Genomic DNA, 24,014 nt, shown 5'->3' with positions numbered 1-24,014 from the left:
ACATAGCTACCCCTCTCTCAATAGTAGTTTGTAAACCTTGCAGAAGAACCAAGTGAGTTACCTCCCTCACTTCCTTCCTCCCTCCCTCACTTTCTCTTTTGTCCCTCCCAGACCACTGGTCCTTTCCTTCCTCCCCTCCCCTCCTACACCCCCCCCCCTCCTTCCTCCTAATGCCCCTCCCTCCTGTAGATCTTTTACAAGTACCACATCTTCATCCTCTCTTAAAGCATTTAAATTGCATTTAAATTAATAACTAAATTGATTCCTGAAAAGGTACCCCCTCCCTTCCTCCAAAAAACAAAAAAAAACAAAACATTAGAGCTTTAGAGACTCACCCAGGCTGAAGAGGACCAGGAACTTGAGGCAGACGAACTCCCGCTGGTCTAGCTGCAGGGAGCGCAACTTGGCCACTAGCTCCTGGGCGTGGCTCAACAGGTTGTTGAGGGTGGCTCCTGCCTGCGAAGCAATCACTGCATAGTCCACCTAGAATAAGCAGGGAGAGAAACGGAAGTAAGACTGTGTTCAAGCAAAAGCGCCGAGGCCAGAAACACCCTTGGATGAAAGATACTCTGTGGAGTTTTTGACCATCAGTATAGTCTAATACAATGCCACAGACTTTCATTGAGTCATCCAAGTTGCATTCAATATTCATACGTCAGCAATGTGTAGGGTAGCTATGCTATCCTGCTATAAAGATAACATTATGTGTAGCTGCAGCAGACTTAATACATATTAGACTTCCCAGACAGCTTTGGTCTGTCTGTCAGAGAGTGAGACACTGGTGGATATTTTAAAACAGCAGATGCAGGCAGAAGATTTTTTTTCCAGTTTAACTGTATTTTGTGACAACATGCTGTGGGCATATGGAGAGAGCATGAGAGTTCACATCCGACTAACTAGACCTGCCAGATTTGACTTCTCTCTTTCTTTTCTTTTCGTTTCTACAGTAAACCAGAAACATGCTGAGGCATGATATAAAACACAGATAGATAGATAGATAGATAGATAGATAGATAGATAGATAGATAGATAGATAGATAGATAGATAGATAGATGTCTGATAAACCCATCTTCTTTATTTCTGACCCTTTCACTCGTTCAAACACATACATACACACACACCTTTTTCCAGGTGCTCCTCATAACTGCAGCCGCAGCACATTTGTCTTGGAGGCAAGTCCTCAGCTGCCACTCACAGTAAGCAGGACCATATTAAATTTTTATATTTATTGACAATTCATTACCATAATTGACTGCGTGAGGGTTTCCAGGGGAAGGTAGATGTTGGCGTGTGCAGTTCCTAAAGCTCAGGGAGGAAGAAGGTCCCTGCGAGCTCCCATTTGCAATTAAAAACAGCCTGGATTTGGAATTTATTTATCGTGTAAATAGGATGATTGGAGCCTGTTTTTCATCTGTCTGAAGAGGGGTCAGAGTAAATGTTAACAATGCACCATGTTTTTCATCTCTTTTTTGTCCTCTTTCCTCCCTTTCTTGCCTTTTTCTTTTACTACACCATTCTTAATATACTACTCTACCTCTCTACTTTAACTCCTTTGTCCCACTCTCTTTCCCTCTTGCCACCTTCGAGACGGTAAGAGTTATGACTCTGTGAGAAGCAGACACTGCCCCCCTTCCAAGATGTCAATCAATTTACATAAAATCAACTGTGCATGAAATAACTTCATTGAAGGATTGGACTGTTGATAGTGATGCCTTGGGTTATTGCTTCCTAGCCCTAAGTAAAAAGAGAGAAGGAAAAAAACGCTATAATGTCGCTATAGGAGACTTAGCACTAACCCTGGTGACCTGTGTATCCATCAATCAATCAATACTACTTTATTATCCCTCCTGGAGAGACATAGAGTAAATATATGAATAAACCTTCAAATCTTAACCCATCATGAATACGATGAACGATCTTAGCTGAACATTAAAGATGAGTGTGGAAGGTGAGATCGGTTTGATGCGTACAGGGGTTTGATGTGTGTAGAAAATGTACCTTGTTTGAAAGCACAGAAATCTGCGGCTAGCTGAGGAACGTCTGTTTTTGCATTTCTTCATCATTTGAATTTCATGTACACCAGGAGCGTTGTGCTATCAAAATATCAGGATTTTCATACTGAAAACTGGTAGCAAAGCTGCAAGGCCTTGTTTAATCATTCAGCAGCTCAGTCCGGTCTTTGTCATTTCATGTTTGCATGCATTTTGACAAGTTCCACTTTGCATTTGGTCGTATGACAGGATAGAGAACAAGCCTCCTTTCTTCACTTCAACCCAAAACTGAAAAAAAAAACACTCATGGCCATTTCTCACTGCTTTTGGTGACATGATGATATGCAGCAGTACAGAAAACGAAAGCCAGAGAAATTTGAAAAAGACAGGAATTAGCAAGCAACATAAGGGCAAGAGAATGAGCAAGACAGAGAGCAAATGACAGGCTATAACAGTAAATCTGCTGCTACCATGGATTTCTTTTCAAAGGTCAGTATGAGTGCAGCATATGACTGACGAGAGCAGCTTGATTCAAAGCAAAAGGGGAGAAACATCTGTCTAAACTCTCCATCTGAACAAATCCTCTCTCTTCATGTCATATTTTTCTAAAAAGACGTGAAAATATCTGCCAATGTGAGGACATCAGTGGTCAGTGGTTCCCAATGCAAACTTTGTCAACTTCAACTTTTATGATAGAAAAATTGCCTTTTTGTAATTGATCAAAAAATGATTAACAAATATACTTGGTCGTGCTATTTTAGGTGTGTTTTAACAGAGTCAGTCTTCACACAACCTTGAAAAATTATACATTGTTTAAAGGCTCAAAGTCTCTTGATTTCATCTGTGAAGCACGTATTAAACTGCTACAGCTGTAAGAGACTTTTCTACCATGATTGTGGCTCTTTAACTTTAACTTTAAAACATAAGAACACACTGAGTCATGCCTTTTCTTACTGGGCCTGGTAAGTTATTTAAGTCATGTGGTACAGCCACATTGTCAATCTTTTGAGCTCAAACTTTTTGACGGTTAAAGTACAAGGATATCTGTCTTAACCCGCAGAATAAAGTTCAATCCCTCTCTCTGAGCTTTAGCGGAAAATGAATGAAATGAAAAGTAGAAAATCGCAAAAACTTCAGTACAAACAAGAAAATGGCTGGGGGTGAAAAAATAATATTATAATGTATTATTATAGTATATTATTTCATGACAATATGTAACATCATATACACCAATATGATTAGCATATTGTAACAATTAAGTTATTACAGTGCAGTATGTTGGCCCGAGCAGTCATTATGTGGTGTGTGCGTGTGTGCGTGCATGCGTGTGGCATTTGCTTTGGGTGATGCTGCTACTGTGGTCTAAATATCCCTGGTGTTATCACTGTGCTGTCACCCCTGGCCAGGCAGAGAATAATAGGAGATAATGAACTGTTTCAGAGCCTCTCTCTCTCCCTCTCTCTCTCTCTCACACTCTCACACACACACACACACACACACACATTCCCCACTGCCCCCCCAAACACCAGCTGTTCATTAACCAAAGTATGCAAACGAAACCGCCGTCCTGCACCTCCCCTGACTATCAGCCCCTCCTCCTCCTTCTTCTTACTGCTCTAGTCTCTTCAAACTGCCCTCTCCTCTTCGCCTCATCACCTCCTCCCTGATCCCTTCTTCTTCCTCCTCCTTCTTCCTTCTCCCTTCTCATACCTCCATCTCTTTTCCTCATACGATTCTTTCTACGTTCTTTTTTCTTTCATCTAGGTCGATCACCATTGCCTTCTTCGCCTTTTCCTTTTTGCCTTTCTTTCTCCTTCTCTTTCCTCACTCCTTCTCTGCCTTTCCTTCTTCGTCCTTTCTTCCTTCTCTTTTCTCTACAGACCTCTTTGTCAGTTTTTCCTCTTCTCCCTGCCACTGTCCCTTAGTCAGTCCTCCATCTCTCTCTTATATTTTCCTCCTTCCTCCCCGTCATTATCACTTCTCGTCCTTTGTCCTCTGGCTCAATCGATTTCTTTCACTCCCACATCTCTTCTCTCCATCCCCTTCCTTTCCTTTCGCGATTATTGGGCAACCATCCTCTTCCACTTCTGTTTGACTTCCTCCTCCACCATTTCTCCTACTCTCCACCACCTGTTACCCAAACATCTCTCCTTCTCTTTGGCTCTTCCTTCTTCCCTCTTCCTTTCCTTGCTGGTACTCAGTACACTTGCCTTGCTCCAATATTTAATCCGCTATCTATTGTTGTAAAAGATTTTGTTTAAGAGCAATCTTTTGGGGAGCCAGCCAATCAATAATTAATGACTTTTCATCTCACTGACAGCCACACCACTGGTCAGAAGCCTATTCATGATGGGAAGTGTCATGTCTTTGTTTGTAGTCTTGCCTGTAAGTGTGCATGTGCATGTGTACTCTTTTTATTTGGAGGTGCATTATTCTATCTTTCCTATGTGTGTGCATGAGATAATGCACGCGCATACATTCAGTTTTTGTTGTCTCTGCAAAAACAGAACCACACCATCCTGATACAGTAAGTATGCGAGCCATTTGGGCCTCTGGCATCAGCTCCCACCAACTCCCTTAAAGGCTCCAGTAAAACAAAACACCACACTTAGCCACATTTTCTTTAATCTGCCCACCTACTCACTATGTTGCAGCCTGCGTAACTAAGTGCTTTATTTACCTACATGCCGGAGTCTTCATATACTGAGATAAAAAAAAAAAATGCAAAATTGATTCTCCTGGTGACATTAGTTTATATCTATAAACATAATCTATTTTTAATGAGGCAGGGACTCCTGTGTGGCTGAGTGATCAATAACGCTTTAAGGGAACTGTTGAGATGTAGAGGGTCCCCTGAGGAGCAGCTGATGCATGGTCGGCAGGGTTGTAGGAGGAAAAAAAGGAAACGGTGGAGGTAGTTTCCAGGGTGGAATTTAACCGACTCACCTGCTGTCCGGTGACCAATAGGATAGAGCCCTCCTTGGCGTGCACCACCTGCCGGAAGACGTGGTCGAGGATGAGGAGTTCACTCCAGCAGTTCTGGAGCAGCTTCATCTGGTCGTCCACCTAGTCACAAACAAAAACATCAGTTCAACTATTTGATTTTCTCCTCCTACACAGCCGTAACGACACTTCCTGTTAAGTAATTTTTTTTTTTTTTTTTTATTTTGTGTCAGCCCCTGTAGAAGGTAAAGTTTGTCAGTATAGATGAGTTTCTGTGTGAGTTGTGCACACATGCAGATGAAAGCTTATGAGGGGATCAACACGGAGAGTTGTTTTTGTGACACAGGCTATTGAGCAAGAAAAGTCTGTTAAAGGTAAGACCAGTCATTCAACTTATGTTTATGGCTGTTCAATGAATGCTGCAATGGGTTATCAGGCTAGTTGCTTTGGTGACCAGTTTGACATCAACATATATCAACACAGGGACGAATGCTGCACACCAATTCTCAAAATTATTATTTTTTTTTTTCTGGTTTCCAGCCAGTGGCTTCATTTGGAAATATTAAAAATGTATGTTTATAAGCTTACCTGACCTTGGACTGATTGTAAATGGGAAACTAGTGTATATGTACTTCGCTACTATGCAAACTGCTGATTTGTTGCTGCATCAACATCAACATCTCAAATCTCTTTACATGTAATGTAGGCTACGTAGTGGATAAAATCATTCTGAAAATTTAGTTTTGAATGCTGGTAATAGATGGATATCCTTGAAGAAATAAAAGTTAATTTTGTTATTTTAGTTTTATGTTTGAATAAGTAACAGTTATGTCTTGTTATACTCTGTATAGCTTAAGCTTTAAAAGTCTCCAGTTCAAACACAAAGGATAAAGTCAAGTGTCCCTTCCTCAAAATAAAAAGTTGAGGCACAGTGTCAGCCTCAGGAGCTCGAAAATATCACAGGCAGCTGTTTGCAAGGTAAGCTTGCTCACAGGTCAATCGCTATTGATCAGTTGCACACCATGGGCATTGTTTTTTTCAACCTTACACAAAGCTCAAAAGTCCCCTGTACACACTCTAAAGCTTTCTCATGTGAACCTTTCCACACTCAGTTAAGCACTTTGCTACGTGCCTGATTTAACAATGTTGCCAGCTTTATCTGTTTGCCCATTGCCAGCAGTTTCTGAGTGATTCCTCAGATGATAATGATTAAGTAGCCACCCCCCACCCACCCGTCCTGAATGCCAGCCGCTGGCTCCCAGGGACCTGCCAGGTGAGCTTGGGAAGCTGACACAGGTGAAACGGTTGGTTTGTGCACCAAAAACAACCCCCTCTATTGTAACCGCTACTCTCTTCCCATGCCGGGCTGTGTTAATCATTACTCCACATAGCCACGCTCACAAAAAAAGGCCACATTGAGAAGGAAGGAATGAGGAAAATGTATGAGAGGTTCTTTCTCCTTTCTTTCCCCCTTTTTTTTCTGTCAACAAACATTGTGCTCTTTGTGGTATCTTTGGGAACGATGTGTCTTTCTGGGCACACTGCGGTTTTGTGGTGATGTGAATTACTTTGTTGCTTCGAGTCTGTGAGAACGGTCTGTGACGTTCATCGCCAATGTCAACCACAACTCGCAGGGTGAAGAATGTGGATCGATGTTATAACTTTGTGACACAGGCAGGTGCAGCGTGAACACTGCTGAAAGGAATTTCTTTTTCGTGCTGTCTGGATATTGTACAGGGATTCATTTGTCAAAATCTGCAGTGACCCCAGGCACTAATTTGTTGTCAACAACTCTAGCTCTGCCAACAAGCATCAAACGCTTTATTACCTTGTATGACACGGCACTGGCTGCGGCCAAGTCTGTTGCTTGTTGGTTAGGATTGTTTTGACTGGTGATCGGGGGGGGGGGGGGGGGGGGGTAAAACAGTGTCTAAAACAGTGTCTGTTTACCTTTCAGGTAGTCATAACAATAGCTGTGCCATAACACTGACGCAGTGAAGCCAGATCATACACACAGTTGGAGGACATGAACACTTGAGGATGCACGACTTTGGTTGTCTTTGGCAACAGCTGACATTTGGTAGCAGTCCTTTTAAATACTTCTTTTGCTTTTCTTCTGACTATTTAAACCCAATATGTAGGAAAGTGTTTTTGCGTACCCAACCACCATGCCTCTGTCATGCCTGCACTGAAATAAATTGTTCCCAGAATATGATAAAGGAATGGTGTAGTGAGATTATGCAGCAACAAATCCCAAAAGTAGTCTTGGAATGTCCTACATCTCCCATTTCTCTTTTATCAGTGGAAAATCTGACACAATACAACAAAGCTTCAGTGACCTTTTCAAACATTTTTGACAGTATCACGGCCTCTTTTTTGTCTCCCTCCCCCTCCTTTTAATACATCTATTTTTTGTGGTCCCATACTGGAGGCGTGTCAAGCACAGGACGAAAGCAAAATTCAAATGCCTTCATTAAAACCATCAGAGCGCAAGGAAGGTAGTCAAAGGAGGGAGTTCTCTGTGCTGTGCCCCAATCCTCTTCTCTTCGTCCCTCCATCTAAGGACCCTGGAAGAACATGTAACCGTGTGTGTGTGTGTGTGTATGTGCGTGTGTGTGGACGGATGGGTACATGTAAGGCCCAGGCTCTTCAAAGAACCCCCCCTGCATGTCAGTGAAGCTGGCAAGTGTCGGGGTCCTCATCAAAGGGCTGTCCTCAGTCTGCCTGCCTGGAAGCTCTTCTCTGACAAGAGGCCTGGGTCATCAAAGAGGGGCAGCTCAGAGGGGATGACGGCGGCTGATAGGAGCCTAGACGAGGGCAGGGGGACACCCGCCTGGAAGAGGGGGACTGGTGACAGACAGGCAGGCGTGAGGGCAGGCCAGGGGTTGGGGTTCAGTTTGCTGACCTTTTAAGTGCCAGCGACACGAGCTGTTTCCCTGACAAGCTCTTCCTTTGCTCTGTCAAATGAGCAACATTCATGGCGCCTGATCTTACAAGATCTGCTGCCTGCTCACTCAGATAATATGAACTTTATGACATGGAGTTGACGACCGATTCGTCTTGTGTTGTTGTGCAGGCAAGTCTTGAACACTATCTCCGTGCAGAGACGATACAGTCAGTAAAACACTGGCTGATTGCCAGTGGCCGATTGCTGATCTTTAAAACTGATTTATTCAGGACATGACACTACAAAGTTCAAACAAGCAGCTTGTTGAACTACACAGGGGCAATAAAACAGATGACATATTTAGTTGGTTAATTCTTATCTCACCCCATAGTCATGGAAAATTAAGATAACACTGCCAGTTGTTACTGTTTCCAGCAATGTTGACTCATTGACTCAGGAAACAAACTTGTTGTGCTGTTGTTTCTCACTTCCCCCATTTTTCTAGGTGATACACAACACACTTATTATCACTGTTTGCCATTTTATGACTAACAATGGATTACTAACATAAAACTGACAAAATAACAAACAAAGCTTCAGTGACCTTTTCTAAGGGTTTTAACAGTATCATGGCCTCTTTTTTCTCTCTCCTCCTCCTTTCCATACATGTATTTTTTTGTGGTCCCACATCAGAGGCGCCTCAAGCATAGGACAAGAAGCAAAATTCGAATGCCCTCATTAAAACTATCAGAGAGCAAGGAAGGTCATCAAAGACAGACATAATGAATATAAATAAATTGAATACAGCCTATTCATTTAGTTTCTATAAATAAACACTTTTCTTTCTCACTTGATTACATTAGAATAAATACAATTGTCATGCTGGTCTGATGTCTTTTAGCACCTGTGCTGCTTTGACAATACAGAAATATAACCCATACAGTTCGTCTCTGTATGCCACTGTAAAACTGCAACCAAACCAACTGATGAACATTAATGTTTATCTCTCTCAAAACAGAGGCCTTTCAACACTTATCCATGTCAAAACCTTTCAAAATACGAATTTAGCTTTACAGTAACAATTCAAGAAATAATTCACAGCAATATCAATGAAGGTGTTTGCTTTTTTTGCTTCCAATGTGCACATTTTGACAATCCCAAGTTTTTACCTGTCCTTGGACGGAGTAAATCGCATTATAAGGTTTTAACTTCTAAGGTTCATGCTCATGCAGAAAAAACACTCCCCAGAAATCACTTCAAACTGGCCTCAAAATCCACATTTAATGCTACTTTTCAAGGTGTGATCTATTTAATATTTTAATATTATCACCAGTGTTTGGTTAAAAAAAAAAAAAAAAGAGAAAAATTCCAAGCAGGAACTTCTACTTGCAGCAGCCAGCAATGAAAAATACATATCCTCCAAGAAACCAATTTAACACCTTTATGATCGTTCAGGCGAGTGGGATCAATGCCCGGATCAATCGCTTAGCCCATAGCTTTTGTTCAAAACCACTGGCTGAGATTAATGGGATTTTCCAGAGAGAGAGTTAGAAAAAGAAAGAGAGTGCGGGTGAGGGGGTGGGGGTGGGGGGGCAAATGAAAGTGCCAGACAGGGAATGAGAGAATGAGAAAAGACTTGGGGGAAATTGAGAAAATAAAACATAGAGATTAAGAGCAGATATTCCCTCCATTTCTGGGCAAATGTAAATTAATTGGAAATGGAGCATTCAGACGCTCCCTGACAAAAGTAATGTTTATTCATAGCCCCCTGCTAAGAGTAGAGCAATTATCATGGTGTGTTGAGTCAAAACAGGCCAATGTAGTAGAATCTTTTCCCCCCTTTCTTGTGGCCGGGTTTTGGTCTAGTGCCACGAGCATTGTTAAGCTTCGTACGGTACGGCGGGCTTTAACGAGAGTACACAGCTGGATCTGATTTTAATAAGTAGTTCCATTTTTGATGTGGCCTAATGAACAGATTAATGGAATCTCCTTCTGTGGAGCCTTAATGAATGGAGAGAATCTGTTTTTTTTTTTTTTTTTTGACGCAGAGGGGGGAACAGACACACACGCAGACGATGAGTTTATCTGCCTCAAACGACTTGTACATAAACAATAGCTGTGCTTCTGTCTTTCCGTCTTCTGTTTCTCTCTGCTGGACAAGAATCAATGCTGTCTACTGAGTACTACAGGTGAGGTTTGAAGCTGACATCAATGCTCATGCGTCTCTAGCAGCCATCCTTTGGTGCAGTCCTGTCTTGGCATCTGTTCGCCTTGAGCCAAACAGGCCCTGTATTCACCTGGGAACAGGCATTAATTCACCTAGAACGGCGCCTGTTGTTCTCAGAGTGTTGCGAACACTTAATTATGCCGTGCTTGAACGTACTGTAGCTCATTTCCAGTTTAGCTTGGTAATTTAATTGAAAAGAGTCTCAGTGTGGGGTTCCATTGCCAACAATAGGATTTTGTTCAGCTAATTGGTCATCAGTGTTTCACAAATCATGAGGTGGTTGATACTTTTTCCTGTGGAAGCGCATGTAGCCCTGTTGACCTAAGCTCAAATTTTATTACCAGTGTATTTATTTGCATATTACCCTTCCTCTTGTCTCTAAACAAAGACCAAATTACAAAGGAGGTAAATTGTCCTTTAAAAAAAAATCATGTCACTTGAGCATCTTCAAACCTGTGTCTTATTTTAAGTCAAATAAAGCAGCAAATACCTACCGAATACCAATGCAAATCATTTCTAGCAGCCATAACTTTCAAAAGCCGCAAATAGAGTTGCATCCATCTGAAAAAATGGCGACGTGAGTGACTAAATCCCTAGGATGTTCCAGCTATGTGACCTGGTGGGTGGGGAGAGGTGGGCTTTGGGTTTCAATGTTACTGTTCAACAGACTGCAGAAGTGAATGAGAATGAAAACGATTATCCCCCTTCACTCCCTCGCCCCTCCTTCACCTATTCCCAAACCAGCTCTTGTTTATCAAGGCATACAGTCCATTTGGGTGTCGATGCAAAGGTTGGCGGGGGTGATAAGAATGCTGGGAAAATGAGCAGGTGGCACTGCTAGCTGGGGGGAGAGGGCTGCTTGCTGAAGAGAGGAATGATAACATTGGTGATAATACGCTGAACAACTAAGATTCAGTAAAACTAAATTTGTCAGCCTGCAGACAAGGTTGGAGTGAAAAGCAACCAATAGTTCTACTACTCATACACCTGTTGGTCACCTGCCACGTTTGCCTGATAATGAACTGACTTTTAGGATGCAGGTTTTCCAGTGAACGTGCACACACACACACACACACACACACACACACACACACACACACTGTTGTTTCAATAACAAATGAAAGACATTTGAAGCTTTCTTGCTATTGATGCTTGGACAATAGTTAATGTGCAGTACGTCCTTCATTCGTACGATCAAGGTAAAAGTTTGCCTTGTACCATCGTGTTTTCATGCAATGGTAGTTCCACAAAAACTTGAGGGTACAGTACAAAGAAATAGTGGATGTTTTTTTTTTTGTGTGTGAATACCGTCATTAAAATACAACTGCTAAAGAACAACTTTTTTTTCCTACTTTTCTTAGGATATTTCATTGACTTTTAATCAGCTAGTAGATGTCTTTTATACATCTTTTTTTTATATTCAGTAATGTTTCAAACATTCTCATAGGATTAGACTGACATTTGGAAAGAAACTAGGCATTTAATTAGTTTAATTTGTCTGTAGTCAAAGTGGTCAGTTTAGTCTCTTAAATGTAGTGTGATGCAGACTGATTTTAGACCAACACTGACCCATTGTTTTTCTGCCATCAAAGACAAAAACCGCAATAGACACATTAATGCATATCTCCCTAAAGCTAGCAGACTTAACATCAGCTTGATACTACTCACTGTGATTTGCACCTTGAATGTATGCTATGTATACACGTACATGACAAGTATATCACTATGTGCATGCTCATCAACATTTCATGTCAGTGGCACCTGTTTGTTGGTTGCATGTATCTCTAATCCAACATATCAGGTAGTGGAGAATGCCTGTGGATTTATCTCCAACTGAGCACACAGAAACCCTAGACTGTTATTATGTCCCTAAACAGCCATAGAGATGCCACAGGCATTCTGTGAGCTCAGAAAATATCACCGTTGTCACAAGAAGGCCTTGTGTCTGTAGAAAAGCATTTCTCTGACTTTAAGAAGAACAGTTTTTGTGAAAGAAAAAAAAAAGACTTTGCTCTTTGGAATTGTGGATTTCAGTCAGTTTTAAAGCTCAATTTAGAAACACTTACATGTACTACTACCGGTGTTTCAACAGCACATATTCACTCAGGGTACTGTAGAGCAAGTTAAGTGTAAACATCATGTGGATTTTCTTTGACATCAAACTTTTAAAGAGAATATGAGGCAATAGAGACCATACAATCCTTCAATTCACAGAAGAAATGTTTGTGTGTAGGACAGAAATGACACAATGCTGAGGTTAGACTGATGTGGAAAATATGTGGCACATAGTGCATGAGAACTGCTGTAGTAAACAAGTGGATAATGTGCGTGACTTAGTCGAACTAAGGCAAAGACTTTATGGGACATAAGGGAACCGAAGACCTGGGTCCCCATGCTTTTTTTCGTTTTGGCATTAGAGGATGGCATAAATAATATTTGAAGCTCAACAGTAGTACCGCTATGCTTACTTTAACTATGTGAGTGGAAAATCAGTTGTGATTTAAATACTAAACAGTGGTGTCTTCATGCCCTTGAATAAACCATTAGTCATATGGCTTTGAGATGATTGTTGTTCATCATTTTATGAGGATTTTCAAAATGGAATTTGTTTTTTCAGTTTCAGTAAATGTATAGAAGATGGTGAATATTAGCAGTGTCCTTTTGTGTTTCTTGTAGTAACAAAGGCATTGAGTCTGTTTGTCACACTGGTTGGCCTTGTTAAATATGTGACTTGTAATGCTGTGTAGCATTTTTGTTACAAGAAGATCAAATATCATCAAAGAAAGTCTGTTTTTCCCGGTCAGGTTCAAACTATTTCTGTGAAAAAAAAACATTATTTAAGGTATTTTGTGTGTGTGTATGTGTGTGTGAGAGAGAGAGATAGAGAGAGAGAGAGAGAGAGAGAGAGTGCTTTGTAAGAGCGAATGAATGCTGTTTGTGTGTCAGAAAGAATGTTTGTCTGTGTCTAGGTGTGTGTCCAAGTGTGCATTTGCCCACGTCTGATCGATACTGCTGGGGCACTGAGATTGATCTGTTCCCACGGTGACTACATTAACAGACTCTGGGGGCTGACCTTTGACCCCGAGGAACACTCTGCTTTCGATTGGCCATGCACACTCCCTCTCCCCGTCTTCACATCTTCTCATTTGTCGACACATCCCGATATTCATGACATTCACCTTCTTGTCCCAGGGTTGTGGTAGAAAGGGAAAACAAAAACCTGGCCAATGATTGGACATGCCCTCTTTCCCGCCTTTCCCTCCCCCATCTGTCCTTTTATTCCATACAGCATCCTATTGTCCTGAGCCTTGTTGAGATGAGAGGAAACAAGACGAGGGCCTATTAAGGTCTTCCTGCTTTGCATGGGCTGCTACAGATACAGGAAATGCAGTAGCTGTTCATCAAGCAAACCAGTGTAACAATTTGTGTCCTTAATAAATATGTAAGTATATGATGAATAAATAACAAAGATGCTGAAGAATCTTAAGAATACAACAGCTGTTACAGGTAAAAATAATGGATCATTGCAAGGTTAATTTGTTAGCTTAAGCCAGTGTAAGCACACATACACAGATGCACACACGAACACATATCTGTGAGAATACACGAGAAGCCTGGCATGACATTCATGAGGCAGGAAAAACAAAGTATCTCTGTGGGTCTGTGTGTTGCAGGGGGAAGAACGTCTCGTTTTCTCAAGGTCGCTGACGATGGCAACAAACCCTCTTCTCTGTCTGATATCAGCGCAGGGATTTGAGGATGAACCAACCATGCCCAAACTTTCCTATTCCGTTTTTACTTGATGCATAAGCATATGAAAGATAGAAAAATCAATAAGGCAAGAGAACAGACCAGTGAGAGGCTTGACATGAATTTCAATAGATATCTTTTCATGCAAGCAATGTTTATTGTTGTTTGCTATGGCAAGTCTGTTTACTAGATATGTACAAAATGTTCAGGTAACGTCTGGCAACATTTTAGTATAAGTGTATATGAAATGAGAAGGTCCATCTCAGTCATGCTGGTGATACAGTGTCTAAAGAAAAGTGAGTTGAGTTCAACTTTAACCAGCAATCATATGTGAAGCACTACAGAAAAAAATGAGAGAACTCCAGAAAAAATTAGGTTATGAGAAAGAAACGTATGTACTTTTGCCTCATTTCTGAGGGAAAGTTAATCCATGAGTGCATGGCTTAAAGGAATTGAGTTTTTTTTTTTTTTTTTCTTTTTTGAAAGTTATTGTTTTCAGGATACCTCAGAAGTGGACTACCTACCCCCCATCACATACACACTCTCTCACATACACACAGACGTGAAATCTCAGGGCTTAAAGCTAAGAAGCTATCAACTAATTATCAAAAAGACAGAGAAGCCCTAATCAATTATTCACATGAACATTAGACCGCTAATACGCATGCAGCCCAGGGAATGGCATCTCCCAAAAGTAACCCTTCCTCCTTCTTCACTCCAATACGTACACACACACACACACACACACACACACACACACACAGATGCAATCATGTCAAGACCTGCATACTTGCACAGAGACATACATACAAATGCTTGGCAGTATTGTCCATACACACTTAAATACACACATGTGCAGTCTCCTGCTTCTTTCCCGCCACTCCACTCTCTGCTTTACACCTCCCTTCCTACGTCAAATGCAGACATAGAAAATGAATGCCATCCAAATGTAAAATGAGTTGCGCTAGCTGACTGTCTATATGGTTCCTGGCTGGGAGGTACTGATCATAGAAATCCTATTGATCCATCAACACACCTCCCCCTCCCCTACAGACTCCCCAAGCACACACAAACACACACCCAGCTTAATCTACTTGGCGATTCCTGGGCATTAAGCCGCAGCCATTGGATTTTCATGCCGTGCAATCATTATTTGAGTTAATGCTGCAATTTATGACTTGGTGTTTGTGTGCTGAGTGTGAAAGGTAGGATGCAATATAAGAAGGTGAGGAGGTCAGTGTGTATGTATGCAGGTGTGGATGTAGGTGCAGATTTCTGTGTGTGTGTGTGTGTGTGTGTGTGTGTGTGTGTGTGTGTGTCTGTGTGTGTGTCTGTGTGTTGGTTAAAAGTGGGGTTTTGCATTCACTTTATTAAATGGTCATGACTCTGTCAGATGTGAGTGAGAAACAGGATGTATGTGCATGAAAACAAGTGTGTTTTTGTGCAACTGCGTGTGTGTGTGTGACTTTCATTGACTGTGGGAAATGACCCCATAATCCTCGTCTGGCTGTCTTTGCGTTAAGAGGAAAACAAGACAAGAAAACAGGAGACAAAGAAGACAACAGGCTTCCCCCTTTTGTATTATTCAGGACAGTAGAGACAGTCTATCTTAACCCCCCCCCCCCCCCCCCCCCCCCACACACACACACACACACACACACACACACACACACACACACACACACACACCTACACATATACAGACACACATATACAGTATGTAATATACTTTAACGTAGCTGAGAAGACTAAAGCTGTTTTAAAATGCAGAGACTGACGCGGTGATGCTTTCTGTCTGAGAGGGCGGGAGACACAGATTCCCATTAGGGATTGACGCACTGGGATGGGGGTGTGGGGGGTTCTTTTTTCTTTTCTTTTTTTTTGATGAGGAGTTTTGACGGGGTTTTAGAGCAGACAGCTGTGAGTTCTCATCCAAATGTGGCACAGCTCCAGAGATGACAGCCTTTGATGCCCAAATTAAATATCTGAATTAACTAATTGAGCATTTCCGAAGCTCTTGTGATATGTAAACAGTTGAAGTACAAGGAAGACCAGTCATCAAACCCGCAATGCTGCAGAACAGATGGAGCTCTGCTTCTTCCTGAAGTGCATCTCCAGGTCTCCTGTGACAGAAACTGCCACGAATGCATCTGCGTTAGGGAGGAGAGCCATCTTGCTATAGCACTGCTGCGGCAGTATGAGGCCTAGTGGTTCTGCTGCCGATGGGAAGTGCAGTGCAACATGTGGCGTATAAAGTATTGGCCTGAGGGAAGGTGAGACTGCGGCTTGCCACCTGATACCTTGTCTTTTTTGGTTTTTGTTCAGCATCCCTGGTTCATTTCCAGAGGTTTAACGGTGTTGTCGACACCTTTCTCAGCAAGTCCCCTTGCTGCATATTTGGTTTATTGCTCGTCATTGTTTCAGCTTGGTTGAAAAGCCTCTTTTTATCCCCCTCTGAGAGGACGCAATCCTAAAAGAACGCAGTACTGTAATGCCTATTTTTAGTACCATGCCTTTATTGCAAATGTATGGAATCATTTATTTGTGGCTCGTGCCAGGTTTGCAGTTAAGGCGTTTTGGGAGAAATAGGGAAAGAGATTGACAGATGGAGAGGTGAGGAAGAAGGAATGGTGTGAGAGTAATAAAAAAGTCCTGGTGTGGTGTAAACGAAATGAGGAGAGCAAGAGGAAAATTAAAACCAGCAAAGAAAGGAACGCTTAAAGTAGGGATAGGGAACAGGTGTCTTTGTCCTACTTCGCCAGCGGAGCTAAAGCCATTTTCTCGGCTGGGTCGTTGTTTGGCGTCCGGCCCCATTGAAATTTCTTACCCGTCGTCACATCACAACCACAATGTCTAGTGTTACTCCTATGAACTGCATGCATCACTCATCGCGGTGCAAATTCAATCACCGGCCTTACCAGTTGAATATAAATACCCCTCAGCTCTTGAGTTGTGTAAAACTACCCGGCAAGCTGTCGACTCTGCTCCACCACTGTCTTATCTATTGTCTCCTGGACCCCCCCCCCCCCCCAAAGCTTCCCCACTCCCTGTCCAGAATAGACATGCCATAAATAAGCATCAAAAATAGACATTGGGGGACAACTGCTGACAGCCCGGTGACGAAAGCGGCAGACACAGGCACAACCTCTAGGCAGGCTGGATTACATGCAGATAATTGAGGCCACGCAACATCGGAACATAAGAAGCTGGGGGCACTTTTTGTTTTTTTGTTCTTTTTAACTCACTTGAAAAGCCAGTTAAAGGGGTTGTGTTTCAGACTCAGTTTGGGAAACAAAATCTTTGCCTGAAGAAGTTTGCCATTCAGTATCCCAAAAGATATGCAAGATTTGGCCTACTATTTATTTATTGTGGCACTTCCATGATTGTATTTTAAGAATTATTAATTCAATTATTTTATGTTTGGCCCTCCAGACAGTAGTTTTCAATTGTCTTATTCAAATTGAGTAATGGAACTCATGAAGAGTCTAATATTCCAGTAAAGAATATATAATTTTTAATTCTGTCCAGAATATGAATATATGAACTGACCGGCATCAAATGTTGGGTTTCTTATTACAAGGTGAAACCCTTCGAATGGATGTTCTTTTTATAGCTATTGGTGGTTTGATACTTTCCAAACTGTGTCTTTTAAAAAGATGAAAAGTAGGCGGGCGTAAAAGAGGAAGATAAATTAGCTGACAGGTTTGCATAGTTCTGCGTGGTGAGTTTAGTTTAGAGGTTGAGGGTCGGCGTAAGGCAGCAGCAGCCACACCTCGGCCCCTTTGACCTCCAGGGAATCCTATAGCGTGGAGCTATTTAGAAACAAAATGCAAGCACTTCTGTCTGTATATTTACCACTCGTCTGACGACATATTGCCACCCTCAACCACCCAGCCTGCCTGCAGATAACAATACTTTTTACGAGGATCACTTTTAATTTGTCCTCTGCTGCTGTGAACTGTGAGCACCACTGTTTTGGCTTGCAGAGTTTCTGATTTGGAGGCACTTTGGGAAGATTTCCTGCATTAACTGTAGATTTAACATGGCTCATAACTACAAGCACGGCAGAGAGGAAGAGAGGGGAGGGGGGAAAGTTGCTTTGTACTTTCGATGGAGTGTGTAAAGTGTTTGCACGCTGTTGAGTTGATTTGTTAGCAGCCCGGCCAACTAAATCAAGTCCCCATATCCACTTTGTTTACCCATTTTCTTTGTCTCTCATTCCCACTTTCTCTCTGCTTTTCAATCTATCTCTCTCTCCCTGCTGATTTGACTGACTGTTGCCAACTTGTGAAACAACAACTGTGTTAGTTCGGGGCCACCGAGGCTAACAGCACAGCCTAGTCACCTGCGTCACCGTCTTAACAAGCAGCATGACCTGCCAATAAAAAAGGCTTTTACCCTGATCGTCCTCAAACAAGACTTAAACACAACCAGCTCTTTCTCCTGCCGAATGCCCAAAGTGCTCGCAAATGTCAATCAGGCTGTGTTAACTTACTTGAAAATGAAAAACTATGGAGGAGGTGGAGGCAATTTTTGCTTTTTTTGCTACTTCATCAGCTTTGGTCTGAAGAGGAGGTTGAGATGGAGAAATACAGAGACAGATAGAAGTTAAAAAATACATCTCTTCTACAGGTTTAGCGAGGTGGTGCAGACAATTGATCCATGCAACAATGTCCCTCCGTCAGCGGTTGCATTTCTTGTCCATAAGCAAGTGTATTCCCCTGTTCACACAAATTTGAGTGAAAATTTCTGCTAAATGTTGAACCTCTAAGAAAAATTAACATTGCTTCAGTGAGGAAGAAGGAGAAAGAGAAAGAGAAAGAGAAAATGTTGTTGAGGACGGTTGAGTCTATCATTGCCCGGAGCTCTGTAAACTTGTACTTCATGACAGCCTTTCATCCCTCATCAAAGCAACAAGTAGATGAGCAGACCTAGTGCACGCTAAAACCTCCCAACCCCCGTCGTCTCCTTATAGCTGCCGCTCCTCTGGGATGGGCGACCTTAAATCTTCTCTTTTAACAAGTTTCCTGTTCTTCCTTCCGGCCTCCTGTAGTCCCCTGGGGTTGGACCTACGGGACCATTCCAGTATTTGGAAAGGCTGTATCTTAAAGCTCTGTCTACAGCCATCAGGGGATGTGAGGGGGACAGTGGAAAATTCGATCTATGTTAGATCAGTGGTCGCCTGCAGTCGAACAGCCAAAACATGGCAGATACTATTGGAAAATGCTTTGGAAAATGACTTTGGCTATGCCAGGAAATAAATACTGATACAGAGAAAAAATATTACGCCATAAGAGCTTTACACTAAACACATGTGTTCAATTGCTATCTCGACATAGTGCACACAGTGGAATAAGGACTTTTTCAATTACTGGTATCCACCTGAGACACATACATGTACATGTTTAAGCTGTGGGGCCTGTGGGAGTAGTGCTTCCTGGTTTCAGCATACATGGCTAAGGGACATTTTAACAGAAGGAACACATTCAGTAAGTCCAACCTGTAGCCTTCCAGGAACAGAGAAGCCTCAGTTATGTCTGATTTACGCTCTTTCTTTGACTGACTGCACACTGCGTCTTCAAAACTGATCCAAAAATCGACTTTTTCTATTTTGTATTGGTAGTACTGAAAAGAAAGAAATCAGGAGGGCTGTTTTACAGTATTTATGAAAAAGAGAGAGTGATGTATTGTGCGATGATCAATCATTTATGAATGAAAAGAGGCCTTTGTGAACCCCTACCACCCTCTCCTTCCCCTGAACCCACGCCCCCCAACACCACCACCACCACCACCACCAGACTCCTGCTCCTACCCAGTGCTACTGATCAAACAGATATTGTTACCACTAAAATAGCAACTTAAAAAAACACACAGGCGGCCATAAGACCTGCCGCCAGACTGGTAGGAAGACTGACAGCACAGTGGAGGGGGTGAGGAAGGGGGTGAAAGAAAGAAAGAAAGAAAGAAAGAAAGAAAGAAAGAATTGTGCATAGAAAATCAATAAATTAACAGCAGCAAAAATATCTGTACTGGAGCAATGAGTGTATGTGTGTGTGTGTGGGTGGGTGGGTGGGTGGGGGGGGTACAATACCGTATGTGTATTTGTCCATGTGTGTGTTGGGGTGGGGTTGGGGGCGGGTGCATGTCATCTATCACTGGACAAATGCTGGGCTGTGGGGGGTGTTGGTGGAAGCAGGGGTAAGGGAGGGTGGGGGGATTGGGGTGAGGGTGGGAGGGGTGCTTGTCGGCCAGAATGGTGCTGCTCCTCAAATGAAATAATATATCTTTGAAAGCCTACGCCCCGCGCCAGGCCCCGGGCCCATATATCAAGCCCAAGAGCGTCTGGTGGATCCGCTCCAGGCCCATTAACCTTCCACCTGTTCCCCCCTTGCACCCCCCACCCCCCACCCCGCCAACCTACCGGTCCTCTTTTCACCCTCCCCTGTTGTCCTTCACCATGCTCCTCTCCTCCTCCTCCTCTTGCCCTTGGTTGCTGCCTCTCGCAGCCCCTTGTTCATCTTCCCATTTAACCCCCCCCCAACCTTCTTTTCTTGCTCATTTCCGTCTTTCTGTCCTCCTCTGGCTGTCCTTCATTATCTCCTTCTCACTCTCTCTCTCTCTCTCTCCCCGTCTCTTTCTATCTCTCTTCATCTCTCAGAGTCAACTTTTTTTTTTCTCTCTCTCCATCTTTGTTTCCGATATCTCACTCTAACTCTACCTCCATCTCTGATGTCTGTCCTCTCTTTCTCTCATGGTCACCAAGTCTTTTCTCATTCCAAATCATTCACTCTGTCTTTCTTTCTTTCTCTCTCTCTCTCTCTCTCTCTCTCTCTCTCTGCTGCTCATTTTCAATCTCCTGTCACAGTCTTTGCTCTTCTCTCTCTTTCTCCCTCTGTAACTCATTTAAACTCCACGTGTCCTTCCCTACATCCCTCTTTCCCTCTCCATCCGTCCCTACACCTTTTTTCTTCCCACTAATGTAAAGCAAGCATGGTATGGTGTGTGTGTGTGTGTGTGTGTGTGTGTGTGTGTGTGTGTGTGTGTTTGTGTGTGTGTGTGCATGTGTTGGAGGGTGCATCACATCCTGCAGAATAATTCAAATGCAATGGACCAGGGACACAGTTACAAATCTTTGCCAACTGCGTGCGGCCGCCAACCCCATCACGCCCGCAGTTTGTCAGAATTGGGGTGCCGGGAGGGGGGACCGTTGACCTCTGACAAGACAGACATTGCTGCTTGAGGCTCTGTATCTGTGTGTGTGTGTGTGTGTGTGTGTGTGTGTGTGTGTGTGTGTGTGTGTGTGTGGAGGGTTGTAGAGATATACCACTTCCCAGGGTTCACGGATCACGCCTAAAACGGCTTATTAATTTCCACTTAGTTATGGGGTGTGAAGAAAAAAGAAAAGGTGCAATCACCGGTCAAGCAGGGCAGCGGTAATACACCCCCCTCCCTTCCCAACACACACACACACACACACACACACACACACACACACACACACACAGAAACATGCACACACACACTTGGTTGCACCTTGAAAATTAAACTGCTCCTGGATAGGTCATGGAAAAAAAGGTGTGTGTGTGTGTGTGTGTGTGTGTGTGTGTGTGTGTGTGTGTGTGTGTGTGTGTGTACGAGGAGGATAACTAAGACTGTAGAAAAAGACCCTCCAGTCTGAACTGGGCGGGTGGGTGGTGTAAGGATAATTTCACCAAAAGAAAATTCATGTAATATTTATGGATGTAGATGGAGGGGAGGTGAGGAGGGGGTGAAATTATGCAGCGGGGCAGAGTGGGGCGCATCACAGCACCTTACATTATTCACTCAGGTAAATCTATAAGTGAAGAATATTCAGGTGTGAGATGTGAACATCAGCCCCCCTCCTGCCCCACCCCAGGGATCTGTCATACCGCGTGATTGACTGACGTGCAGCCGCTTAGAGGAGTCGAATAAACTTGGCAGCAAACAGTCAGGGGTGTAAATAATTCTACTGCTTAAAATGCTCATTTCAGTTTTTAGGCTGTAGCAGATATCTCAGAAATTTGTGAGTTTTTAAGTTGAGATTTAAGTTTGAAGGTTTTTTTAAGAGCTCAACTGAGCAAAATGAATCTTTTCTGAACACTTCAACACATTGTCTTATTACCTTCATTTCTATAACAACACAATAGCAGTTGCTCTCGTACACTGTTAGTTTTTGGTTATATTTTGAAAATGTATTAAAAAATATAATTTACATTAAAATTATGCCTAAAATAATTCCTTTTTTTTAAATTTGAATAATGGAATTTTTCTTTTATTACCAAAAAACTCCCCTCTCTTCTCCTCCTTTCTCACTCAATCACCTTTTATTTTTTTCTCCTTTACCTCTTCGTCTTTGTTATTCCCCGTCCTTTCCTTCCCTCTCCTCAGCTCTCTCCACATTCCTCCTCTACTCGTCTCTTCTCTCATCTCCCCTCTTTGTTTCACCTCTCCTCGCCTGTCCTTTCCTCTTCCCGGCCATCTGTTTATCCAATATGGCTGTCCCATCTCAGCTGGGAGCTTTCCCAGGGAACAAGACTTCTAATACAGTTCCTCCTCAACTTAATGGCCCTCAGTTCTGCTTTTGCCATTCCCGCTACATGCAGAGAGACAAAACTGAAAAAAAGGGATAGAGACAGAGAGGCAGAAAAACCTGTCTGGATCCCCCCAAAAAACTGTCCCTAGATGACTAAAATAAACAGCGAAACCACATTTCAAAGTGTCACGGGTATTTTCCTCCCTGCTCCACTTTTATCAGGTGGACGGACTAAATATATGTATAAAGTTACACAGCATTTTACTCAAGACAGATTTGAAACAATAATATCCTCTCAAAAATGGACACGTCAGCCTCAGAATGCAACAACCTCTGGTTGTGAGTCACATTCGGTTGTGTCGTTGCTGCTGTTCACATTTAGAAATCTCTAAATAAAAACTCGAGAGCGAGAAGAGGATGATTCTTTGCCTTCATGACTGCTTCAGGCCTCTTTGAAATGTTGTGATGCAGATCTGCTGAGGCTCATTTATGGAGTCATTTTTGGGGCAGCAGGTTGATTCTTAGTATCTATTCTACTCTAGTGTCCCCGCCACAGAGTTACAGCTTGCAGACGTTGTTCCTGTTTTGTACTTTGGCATGAGTTGAAATTTAACAACAATAAAATGCCGTCCTTGTCCTTCATGCCCGTGTTTGATTGAATCCAACAAGATCATATCTGCTTCCTGAATGTTGTTGAAAGGCATTGTAGGAAATGTAGTAAATAACCTGAAGTGCCTGAAGTAGTACATGGAAGAAAAAGTGTAAAGTTAAATGCGCATACAGCAAAAAATTGAGCATTTATCAGAAAATAACTCTCGGAATACACAGGTCATTGAAAAGTGTAACTAATTTAAACTTATATTTTCCCTTTCCAGTAGTATAGCTGAACTGTAGCAGCCTCAATACAGTAGATGACTTCAAAGTCTTTTCTGGCATAGTGTTTTATGTTTCTTTATTGGCCGCTGTCTGTTGTGTGTTGACAAGGCACACAAAGGTGCTCGCTCTCCCAACACCAGACACACATCCTTTTTTATTAAAGGGTATGGAGAGGAAGGGGGGTGGGGGTGGGTTGGCTGTGGTGTAAAGGGAGTAGAATTGGGAAGGTGAGATATAAACATATGAATCATCAATAGTCCCGATCGCCCTGCTAAATTCTCCTTCCCCATTGTGTTTGTGGTGGGAGTCAGGCCAGCCATCCCAACACTGAAACAATGGAGGAGAGGGTAGCACTGGACCAGCTACAGTATGAGTCACACTCTCACACACACACACATGCACACAATCTCATAGTCAAGCAATGTCCACCCTCATGTTCAGCAACACAAACAGGAACTTTAGAAGAAGTGTTTTCAAGAGGCCTGTGTTTACAGTTTTCACAAAGAAAGCATGACATAATTAATTCATTAATTAATATTTTCATGATCCTTTTATAATCTTCATAGTTAAGGTTATTTGTGTGCAATCCGAACCTTCATAAACTCTTGCTTCTCGTGATTTTATTTACTACATGGGCAGTTAAATGTATTTTTATCATTTTTTTCTTGTTTCACATTTTTTGTTTACTTTTGTATTCGGTCATGTTTTTTCAAAACATGTCTATGTTTAAATATTTTATCCCCTCTAATCTTTTTTTACATATTGTCTGCACAAAATGTATTCAC

General features: G+C 42.4%; 1 protein-coding gene across 1 annotated transcript in view; it reads right to left on the bottom strand.

Moving 5' to 3' along the window:
- nr5a2 (nuclear receptor subfamily 5, group A, member 2) overlaps positions 1 to 24,014 on the bottom strand; it is a 70,588-nt gene that overhangs the window by 25,501 nt on the left and 21,073 nt on the right. The window contains exons 5-6 of the mRNA XM_056378741.1: positions 4,939 to 5,058; positions 336 to 483 (exon numbers count right to left, since the gene is read on the bottom strand). Of these exons, the coding sequence (XP_056234716.1) occupies positions 336 to 483; positions 4,939 to 5,058 (268 nt within the window). The remainder of the gene's footprint in view (positions 1 to 335; positions 484 to 4,938; positions 5,059 to 24,014) is intronic.

This window comes from Seriola aureovittata, chromosome 6, assembly GCF_021018895.1.
Source record: "Seriola aureovittata isolate HTS-2021-v1 ecotype China chromosome 6, ASM2101889v1, whole genome shotgun sequence".
Taxonomy (NCBI): domain Eukaryota; kingdom Metazoa; phylum Chordata; class Actinopteri; order Carangiformes; family Carangidae; genus Seriola; species Seriola aureovittata.
Note: the sequence above shows the minus strand (reverse complement) of the source record. Positions and strands in the feature narration are given on the sequence as shown.